Consider the following 11,756-nt stretch of genomic DNA (forward strand, 5'->3'; position numbering starts at 1 on the left):
TGGTTGGGGAGATATAACTGTAAATTTACACCTCCCATCCCTTTTTTCTCCTTTCTTTTTATTTTAACATCGATTTATCCCAGCACGAAAAAAAAAAAAGGTTCCGACTACAGTTCAATTAACAATTGTCATATCGCTAAGACTTCGTCTCGACTTGAATAAAAACTGATGATTTGACAATGAGCAAAAAAAAAAAAAAAAATTGAAATAATGTATCAAACCCAAATTGCCTTGTTTAAAATACACATGGTGAATGGAGGTCTTCAAAATAGTAAGCAAGGTTAAAAAAAAAAAAAAAGAAATACAGAAGGTGTACCCATAAATTGCGTCTTTGTCTCTTTTGTGAATATCCGTGACACTCTGCGTTACTGACGGGGTGATAACATTTGACGGTGTATGTCCGGGGTAAAATTGTGCATGGGCTACGGATGGCGGGTGATTGAGCTGGTGAACGCCCGGTTGAGCGTAAGCCTGCGAGTAGTGCACCGCTGACCGAGGGGCATGTGCCTCGTACATCGACGTTGCAGAGGCGTCCAATGTACCGTAATGTGGCAAGCCATCATCGTATCCCTGCAAGACAAGAAGAAGAGACATTTTTCTTTTTTTTTTTTTTTTGCTTTATCAAACGTCGTCCGGAGAAATATCCACGTGAATCTTCAACAAACACATTCATGTCATTCGCATCATTATAATGATGCGAGGTTATCGAGCAAAAACAAATGAAAGATCGTATATGATTATTCTGGAGGGCGCGTATTTCAACATTTTCATTTGGAGGTGACAACAAGAGGCGAACTGCAGGAGGAAATCCCGCGCAACACCTACCCTCTGCCCTGCCATGGCCTGAGAAAACTTTCGATGAAACTCCGCTTGTTGAAATCGGGTACTCCAACAATATTCAAGAATCACAAACAAAAGTTTCAATCATCCGCGGTTTCCGCCGAGCTGGTTTGTAACAGCTAACGTTATCCTTCAGCCTGTCAAAAGCCGGTTTGCGATCACTGTTACATATCACACCTCGGCGAGGAGCTTGGATGTGAAAAGTGAAAGGTACAGATCGGGAAGTATGGAGATTTTTTTCCCCCTCTCCGCTCTGTCTCCCAGTGTGACGCGTCAAGACGATGTATGAGCTATGGCTGCCACGACTTTTCAGCTAGCGAGCCAGCTAATGACTGGTGGGGCTTCAAAACCGTCACTAAACAGAGCAGCTAAGGTCCGGGCTCTTCTGCTACACGACAAGATGCGAAGGGGAACTGAATCGCGACTGGTGTCCCAAGCCGTGTATCGCACGGCGAGGTTAGTTTCAGCTTAGCCAGAGCTTAGCGGTGGGAGACTAAAGTGCGCACCGTTCGCACGAACAACGGCCTGTGATGGTACAACATCCCTTCGATGGCTTTATGCCTTATGCGGCCGTCAATCAAAACCGCGTTACCATGGAATCTGGCGACGGATCAGCGCATCCTCACTGCGTTGCTCCGAATTAGTGGCACACAAAGGGCATTTCTGGAGCTGGGATTCATCCGTTTCGCAGCCAAATTAATCCACGCTTGGGATTTATTATTAAATTTTAACGGGATTATTAATTCTGCTCGCAACACGGAACTCCCCTTTCACTGCAAAAGAAATTATCCACGTTTGAAGGAACCCATTGAGCGTTGCTCAGAATTGGAAAGCATTTTTTTTTTCAGTCACCTTACGTGGGATTGAGTTGGCGCGCATTTTGATAAAACTTGCTGATTTTCACACCGTGTAATGTTCAGTTGATATATGCAAGAGTTGAATATCTACTTGTAAGTATCTTTGTTGCATTCTCTCTCTCTCTCTCTCTTTCAAAGAAATTATGTCTCGCAAGGTTTTCATGCGTCTCATTAAAGGGCGTCGATGAATAAACTATTGGAATATTTATGACACAGGATGTCAAAGAACAAGTAACCCTAGGCGGGTTAAAGGTGGGTTTCTATGTTTGTTTTAATTTTCTGTAAATGATAAAGATATCTGAGAGTGAAACACTAGTATATCCCCTTTGTTTTTATTGCGGTGTTTCGTGATATTATGGCATTGCTGCAGGTTTCCCAAACATTCAAAGCAATCTCCAAAGTCTGTTTACACGGTGCATATTTGCTTTGTCAGCAATTAAATTGTAGGTCTATTGTCAACCTTGATATGAGTGTTATCTTAGGGAAGGTTCACTGGGGACCTCGTTTTTCAAGTGTGATCGATTATCGCGCAGTGCTCAGGACAGGAATAGCTCTTTGCGGCGGCTCATAGTCAAAACACGCGACAGGGAGATCCCGCCAGTAATGCCCATCTTTTCACAGCTTCCATCTTCAGTTTTTGGCCGCCCGACACTGCAGGACAATCGAGTTGCGGTGATTATCTGTATTTCTGGGCACTAGCTCGGAACCAATTGCAACAATGGTGCCATCTTTTATGGATCTACAAAGAACAAACAGCGCTCGCATTTTCCTGTACGGGTTAATGAGGCGCAACATACCTTTTTTGTGATATCGGCGTTCCACTCCGTGCGTCAAAAGCAACAAACCTTGTTGCTATATTATAGTCACCACACAAAGGAGCTTACGCACCATGAGCAGGTTGCGTGTTTCGCGTTGGCTCTTGCCCACACAATTGGCACGACTTAGCAGGAGATATTATCCATTATTTTCATCTTCTCTTGCTTCTGCAAATCGCTGAGACGACTCGGTATGATATCACTGTATCGAATGTCAAGTTTTCGGCGCTAAAATTTCTTACTATATACCAAAACATTATAAATTATTGTCCTCGCTTATTTTGATGGAAAAGATGAATATTCGTCTCTACAGGAGCATTTATTGCTCTTCAAGTTTGATCAGTTTTCATTATTCAGATGAACATGAGATAATTGAAAATCATCTGCATCTTCTAAACGCGAGACAAGACGTGAGAGTTTTGTATGTATGGATATTTCAATTCAAAAGACAAAATTTTGTTATTGTGTTCACTGTAAAAGGACAATTTACAGTCTACCAGAGAATTTGCCCCCTTTTTTTGACAAAAAGCATATGCATCTCGATATGCCTCATCCTGATCACGTCTTTTGTGTGTGTGTGGGGGGGGGGGGGGTGATTGTGGAGGGATGTTTCTTGTAGTTCCTTGTTATATAGTGCTCTTGTTACTGTTTCTTCCAGATGTTCTAACAAGACTTACAACTGTATACATGTCCTATTCGTCGCCTATAATATATCACTGAGTGTCCCTCCTACTCCGTGATTTAGTATATTATGCTCCATCGCCTTTTGTCCTTTAATAGTCACCTGCACGTATAACCTGTTTTTTTTTTTTCTTTCACCACCATGTTTTCCTGTCTTTCGTCATTCCTGTTGACGACCCTGAGGTAAACAGTGCGGGAGTCAAATTCCCATAATGTTGCAGTAGTTCGAAGTGTCCTTTCATGTCAATATAAAAAAAAAAAACCCCAGACAAAACAAAACTTGGCAGTGATAATCATATCATTAATTTCATGATTCCTGTTTTCACGCGAATTTTGTAATATCTGCGTCCTAAATCTACGGCAATTGGCAAGGTTAACATCAAACGCATCTTTATTTTGGCACGATGCATGTGAATACATTTGCTGCCAGTCGTTGCTATATACGCTGAACTGAATGTTCCAGACACACCCTACTACATAAACAATCATTGTAACATGTTGTTAGGTTTTGTTGTTTGTTTTGTTTTCATAGTTCCTGAGTGTCACGGGGTGTCAATTTTCAATATGATGTAATCAAAATTTTGATTGACTTTAAAGATAATAGACGTAATAATAACCTCATTTTATCGCAACAGGTTTACAATGAAATATCTAAAACTGTAATTCCTAATGAAATAATGAAAGAGATGCTAGCTATATATATATATATGTAATATAATATAATATAAATGGTAGTGAGTTATAGTATTTATTTTCCTGAGTGATCAACCACCTGATATTTTCAAGAATTAACGCTATGAAGCATTTCAGACAGGTGCAGAGCTCAAAAATGGAGAACAAAAATAAAGAAGTCAAGATAACTATTAATTTGCAATTTAATCATTCGATTGATTGAAAGCGATGTTATGGGCATTTCATCATGGAAAGTGATAACTGCAAATGGTGTTTATCTTTATTTCCGGGAAGGACGATTATATTTGTTGGTGTTTGTACAGCCACAGGGGGGAAATGGATCTTTCGAAAATGCCCTCGCATTATATCGATACGTTTTATGTTCATTGTTCACATTAAACTTTGTCCACATTTTCCCAAAGGATAATCTTCAAACTGTTCCTGTTAAGCGCTAAACAGCTAACACTATAATTTAATTAGGTGTTGTCTGATCTGTATGATTTGCATATATCACGAACGCTATACAAACATCGCATCATTTTCTCTTGTTACAGTAAAATAATCCTCACCCATTAGGACTATATAGCTGCAATGTCTCCGTGTCAATATGTTGCTCCGGTCAGTGTTCAAAACATACACACACCTGGACCTTTTATTATTTTCGTGTTTTTTTTTTTAAGTGTTTGAAAAATCCGAGAAAGCTGTTTGTTCTCGCGCTGCGTAATACAGTTGTAATTGTGTGTTTGAAATTTGCCTCCTCTTGGTCACTGGTAGAACTCGGGAATGCTGCGGCATAGTGGATTCTGGACTCGGAACTCCCCAAATCCAAGATCTGGGTTTGAAACCTGTCCGGTGCTTCATGTCCATCCTTTTTTCCTTTTACAAGACGATTTTTACTCATAACGTCCCATCTTTACTTGGATGTCAAAAAGAAAAAAAAATGTGGGTATATACACGTATTAATACCGGGCAATGCTAGGGCTCATGAAGACTTTTGAGGTCCCTCTGGAGGAGCAGTAGAATCATCAGGAAAAGAAGCTATACCCTTAACACGTTAGATCTTAGCTATCGATATTATACTATTATCAGTATGACAAGTAGTATTTAGGATCACTATTAGTTTTAGATTACTTCTTTCTTTATTCTCGATGCAGCGCCCCTTTTATGCAAGCTTTCTTTACAAATCGCATTTACCAAGCATGAATAAATACAGTCACTACGTGCAGATAGATCATGGTGTGAAGACGAAGGAATGACGAATATCTCGCATATCATACTATAAAAAATAAACTAATAGATGACAACACAATAATGTTTTCTTCTGTAGTGATATTCAGGAAATAGAAGACTAAGACTGATTATTCCAACAAATTATTGTCAATCATGTTCGCGAAATTTTCTCTAAAGACACCGATGGAAAGTATTCAGACTTAAAGATGGTAAACAAAAGTGAATGGCATTGCGGTTAATGGTGATCTCATCTTGAGGATGAAGCCGCAACTATTCAGCAAATGTCAGGTCTTTCCCCCTATTTATTATTGAAACGCAACTCTTCATTTCCAGGGAGAAAGAGAAAAATGGTTTCGCAAACAGCCGATAACTGTACAAGACAATGTACCCGACTTTCGTTCCCGTGGCGGCCAAAAGATAAAATAAGTGAAATGCGCAATTACGTAAGTCCGTCCGAGCTAAACGGTTCAACATTATGTATCACTGCGATATTTCACCTGTTGCTACATAACGAGATGAATCTAGGCTTATACAGGTCAGGTAACAGAAATTATATTACTTTATCACTTATGAGATAAAAATACTTTATTCCCCGGACTTTATTCATATATAATCATTGGTGCTACGAAATTCAAGCTGAATTATATAGAATAAGAAATGCCGGGAATGATCAAAGTGCCATAATTTTCTTGGATAGAGGATGTGATGCCTGCAATGAAGGATAATGTGCATTTAGTTGGAGGTAATGTTCCCAACCCGAAATATCATCATGATGTTTAAGTTCAGTTGGACATTTTGTGAGTGCGTGAATTTGAAACTGATGTCTATACTGTACGGACCCTCCACATACGCGTGTTGTTGTTGTTCCTCTAAAATCCATATCTTTAACATACACACATAAACACTAAATCTTGTTTACACAATAATGTAAAGTGTGTATATGAGCTTGAATACTCATATACACAAATCTCCCATGCACATACGTTTCGAAGATTTATAAGGAACATGATAGTGTTCAAGCGCTGATTTGTGGTGTTGCGCTGGCACAGGCTTTCCAGGATTGGGAAACAAGCCTGAAAGCACGAGTCGTAATCCACCCAACTCGCTTTCTTTATTGCGGAAGATTGTGCATATATAGCAGGTACCGCATTTTCATCACGAATTCCACAATCACATTGCAACCTGTAAACTCCAGACATTTTATACCCAGGCAATATGTATAGTTTCCAACGTTTTGAATCAACAGCCTTTCCTGATAAAGTCTTTCATGCACTGCACTGGTAATTTTCTTCCCAAGAGCCTTTAATGCAGAAACATGTATTTAAAAAAACAGAATAAGAGTATGAAAACATGTACTTTAGTGCGTGTAATCTAACCAATTAACTTGTTACACACCGAACAAGACAAGACGAATATTACTATTTTTCCTACTTGATTCAAACATATAGCTTTCTAGCCGTCTATCTAAAACACGCCATCCTTACTCAGTATGAAAAATATATTTCGCACAATTCAAGGAGTTCCAACACTACATCCTTCATTGTTCCTCGAAGTTGTTACTGTCGTTGTTATGTTGCCCGCAAACTCATCGGTAACATCTGTACACGTATAATATATATATATATATATATATATATATATATATATATATATATATGTATATATATTCGATAAACTAATATCAGACATTTGCATTGGAATGAACCCTATGCGTGTAGATGATATTTTCCCCTATACCTTCAGTTTGATGGCTATAGATAGCGATTTGCGTCTTTCCATCCCTTTAAGCTTCTGCTTGCGTCAGATCGAACTTTGAACTGTCAAGAAACCTATACTTCTCGCAAGGACCGGCGGATCTGTGTTGTTGTTGTTGTTGTTGTTGTTGTTGTTGTTGTTGTTGTTGTTGCTGTTGTTGTTGTTGTTGTCGTCGTCGTCGTCGTCATCGTCCTTGTTGTTGTTGTTGTTTCAAACGTGGATTAAGATGTTAACGGTGTAGAATACAATAATTATCATGACTCAGTCTTTTAGGCTGTTTTTTAAGTCACTCCAAGCCATTGGCCGGCATACAATAATCAGTAAAAAGAGGAAAAGGAAGTATAGAGGAGGAGGAAGAAGAAGAAAAATAAGAAGAAGAACTTCGAAGAAGAACTACGAAGAAGAAGAAGAAGGAGAAGAAGAAGAAAAAGAAGAAGAAGAAGAAGAAGAAAAAGAATGAGGAGAATGAGAAGAAAATGAAGGCGGCAATGACCGCGTAGTTGACAGATTGTTATTTTTTTAGGCATAAGGCTTCATATTACAATGTTTTGTTATTACTAACAGTGAGGTATTATAATGTTTCGCTTTCGTTGTACACTGTTTCTTTCACAGTGTACCGTTTACGCTATTCTTTTGTCACAAGAAAGAGTAAAGGGTGTGTTTTCTTCTGTCTAAAAATAAAAATAAATTTGATTTGAACTGAATTAAATTGAATATTCAAAAGACAAAAAGTTAGTTGTTATTTGAGCAATTTTAAGCAGAAAAGGTGGTTTTAGAGCTCAATTTAAGAACAGTCGAATCCAAAGTGGAAAGGGGCTTGTTAATATTTCTCGTTCAAGGTGTGAAATGCAGCAATGAAGCCTGCACAGAACAACATCTCGTTCACTATCATCTTCTTCAAATAAGACACTGAATAGAATTATGTAAATACAGTGATTTTTTTTTTTTTTTTGCGAACATAAGGTATTTTGTATGGGGAAAGAAAACAGAACAAAATCTAATACTGTCGAGTGAGACCTTGTGCTAAATCTAAGAGTTTTATTCTTTTAAGAATCATGAATTGGAAGATGAAATGTTCACCGTATTTCATTCGACGAGAATATTACCCCCCTCGACAAAATTGAAATACGCATGATTAAACTTTAGATATTATACAACCTTCAATATAGATGGCCTTTATGTGCTGCGATTTCAGTTTCAATATGATATTTTATTTCGTTCGTTTCTTTCTTGTTCCATATACATCCTTGGTGTAGATTTTGTTTCAAGGCAAATCTTATTGCAAGAATGGGAACTGGTAAACTATTCGTGAATATTATTAGGTAGATATCGAAATTCTATGACAAGCCTTTTTGAGTTCAACACGAATTATGGATAGCTTATGAACAAACGGGAGTCGTTACGGAACATTGAATACAGCACATTCAAAGATGATGGCTTATGTACTTAAACAGGGATGTTTTCATTGCTTCTGCATAATTCTTGAATCGGATAATAATTAACTGTGACAACGCGACTTTTTTTTTTCCATCGTCGCATCATTTCAGCGGTATAATGCACGCACGACGGTGGCGGTGGTGAATCGCTCAGCAGTACACAAGTTTCATTGCGAATAGGATGGCGCTTGTCCGCTGCCGAGTCGGAGTAGAGGAACGTCGGCGGCGGATAGGGCGCGCGAGAGCTGACACACCGAGAGTCGGCAGTGGTTGCCGCAAACCCGGTAAAAGACTGTGACGATTACCGTGATGATTGTTGAAATTGTGGCGTTGATTGATGTGGTTGTAAGTGGTTAGTGAGGTTGAAGAGTTGGCAGATTTGTGTTGGTGTTTTGCCAGCTTGCGTGGATGTGGTTGCGTTATATAAAAAATCTTGCAAACCCTCTTATTCTAACGACAAAAGGGGGTTGATATAATATTTCTTGGGAAGATGCCGATGATGATAATGACTCAAGGCACTGATAAGACGATGACGACGATTAAAGAAAAAAGAATATTAATTATGATTTTTGCCACACATTACAAACATGTGAATTGTTGGAACAACTTAAATGCATCCAATAATAGGCATGATGATACGTTGTCAGGGATTAAGATAGGGATGACGTTGACTCTGACCACTATGAAAAAGGAAGATGTAGCAGTTATGAAGATGTTAGTCAAGATATTACTTCGGCGCTGATGATGAAGGTGACGATTTAAATTTTCAAGATTCAAATGTCCCTGATTTTTATTTGAATCAAGAGAAACATAAAAATACAAATAATAATACTCGGATCACCTAATAAAACGATAAAAAAACAAGCACAATAAGTAAGGAAACTTCATGAAAAAGGAAGAAATCTCGCAAGAATGTATACATTTCGTCATTTTGACGACTTTTCTCGTAGAAATCACTGCGGAACGAACCTCTCTGAAATTGGATGTTAATGAGAATATTTCTTTTTTTTTTTTTTACAAGATGGCAGCATAACCGCAACTTTGCGATATTCACATTTTTTTTTCTAACCCCCAACCAAACGATTACGGTCTAGACGCTCGTTGTTTACAAATTATGCCCAGAGTGAACTCGAACAGATTAGTCAAAATTCCTTTTATCGGTTAATCTGTCTGATTTTGATCTCCGCTCCTATACTCCGAAACCAGGAAATATGACCCCCTAAACTTTTCTAAAATATTCCTTAACGACGCCCTTGTGAAAAATCGGCCGCAGCGAAGAATCGCATAAAATCAGGTGCATCAATACTAAAGTTCTGTCAAGGTCCGAATTGATTTCCCAGAAAACAAATTAATAAATTATCCAAACTACGTCAACGCAATAATTGACGTTTGAAAAATACGTTATGGCAAAGTTATGGCAAAAGATAATACACTGTGATTAAAACTTGAATAGGAACCTAAGAGATGGAATTAAGCTATATTATAAGCTGCATCGTTTGCATTTGCTAAGACATTGTCAGTGCAACCGACTCACACACACAAAAAAAAGAATATAGGCCTACATTGATTGAAGCAGTTGTGCTACCATCAAAATAAATTTATTCTTACTGTGCTTGGGATAAGTACATAATCATCTTCAATTCAAATGATATTATAGTCTTTAATTCAACGTGGAACGACGCGTCCAAAAGAGATAAGTGCATTGTTTACTATACGACGAGAATAGCATTACTACATTAGACAAAGAACGTCTCAAGAAGCCAAAATAATTTGCCGGAAAGGAAATACGCTTTTCTTTACTTTCCTTTTTAATACATGACCCAACAGACATTCACGGTGCTGCCGTAGTAGAATTTATAGGTGATTAATTGGCAATGTTTTGGAGGTGGTTGCGTTTTCGTTTGAAAGACATAACACGCATCCCTCTCTCAGTGTTATTGTCTTCCGCTCATTTCAATTACACCCGACATTTAAGAAAATGTCGCTCTCCCTCTTGTAACCTCGTCTCATTTGATAATTAATGAGTATTGGTATCGCTAAGCACGAGCTCGTGCTCCACACACGAATTGATTGTTCTTGGCAGCTAGCGAACTAGACCCTGGCCGAGCTGCGAGCAGCTCCCGGCTGCTAGGTCTCGCCGCCAATGGTCAGGTGTGTAGCGCCCTCTATTGTGTCAACAGACGCCGACAAAGAAAACTTCCCACGACGGGAACGGCAGGGGCTCCAATACTATTGGGACTATCCGTGTTTGCAAAGGTGCAATGAACGATGGACAAAGTAACTTCCCGAATGAATGTAGAATCTTTTTTTTTTTCTAAATACCCAAGAAGAAATCCACGACGTTGCATAACTGTAGATGAAGAGGAAATTCTCTTCATCATCATCATCATCATCATCAGAAAAAAAAAACTATTACAGAAAGAAAAGTTAAATATACATTTATAAAATATCAATGAAATTGTACATTGCTTAATTGAAAGTAAGATAAAAGCAGTCTTACATAAATTATGTCATTGAAGCAAGAAACAACTAGTCAACCTCACATTTTATTCAAATAAATAGAAAAAAAAAGCGCCACGTAATTAAGGTTACGAGACAAGCAAAAGGCGTTTACAGGGAGTAAAAAGTTTGGCTTACAACTGCGACCAGGCCATGGGGTAATCTGTTTTCTGATGACGAGTTTTTGTGATACACTTGCCTTTGCCACAGCTGTTAGATTCTATGTTAAGTGTGAATGGTGGCACAAAAGCGATGCACATCGGCAACTCTGACAGCGCCACAAAACGCATGGCTCATTAACATTTAAATATATTTTCGATTAGTGTACGCATTGCTACAGTGACAGGATGTAATCATATATGTACATGAATTCGGCCATTTGTCATATATGTCAACCGACAATTCACTCTAATTAAAAATGAGGAGCTAGATACGGGTAAGTTTGACATATAAATGTAATTATCTCAATTACATGAGAAGCCGGGCAATTTGTTAGCAGGGGCGAAACAATTTTTTTTTCTGTAGTTTTTGCTTTTGTTTCTGGTTTGTTATTGTTATGTTGTCGTTGCTGCTGCTGCTTTTTTGTTATCCATTTGAGGAAACTTAACTACCATTGTTATTATTTATTACATTTGACCAAAAAAATGCATCATGTAGAATAATATCTAATAATATTCGTCTCCGTGTTGGCAGGTTTAAAGAATAGCTAATGATTATACTGTTTTTTTTTTTTGGTTTTTTTTTTTTAGAGAATCGTGTTTTCTGCCAGGCACTGACATTTTAATCTTATAATTCCTGCGACAATACTATTATAGCGTCTAATGTTTTCATGAATCATTCATTATACACTTAATAATCAGGAGAACCGCAAAACAAGAAGAATTGCACGTCTTTTAATCAACTTAATGTTAAGAGATCAATGTCAACATCGACTCGGTTGAAATCCAAAATGAAGACTTTTAGCAAGTATT

At 38.1% G+C, this 11,756-nt stretch overlaps 1 protein-coding gene across 2 annotated transcripts in view; it reads right to left on the minus strand.

Moving 5' to 3' along the window:
- The window catches only part of LOC140229175 (homeobox protein Meis1-like), a 171,416-nt gene extending 170,251 nt beyond the window's left edge, over nt 1-1,165 (minus strand). For both annotated transcript variants that reach the window (XM_072309451.1, XM_072309444.1), the window contains exons 1-2: nt 826-1,165; nt 317-570 (exon numbers count right to left, since the gene is read on the minus strand). In XM_072309451.1, the coding sequence (XP_072165552.1) occupies nt 317-570; nt 826-840 (269 nt within the window). In that variant the 5' untranslated portion in view covers nt 841-1,165. The remainder of the gene's footprint in view (nt 1-316; nt 571-825) is intronic.
- Between the last annotated feature and the right edge of the window lie 10,591 nt (nt 1,166-11,756).

Source organism: Diadema setosum, chromosome 1 (genome assembly GCF_964275005.1).
Source record: "Diadema setosum chromosome 1, eeDiaSeto1, whole genome shotgun sequence".
Lineage (NCBI taxonomy): Eukaryota > Metazoa > Echinodermata > Echinoidea > Diadematoida > Diadematidae > Diadema > Diadema setosum.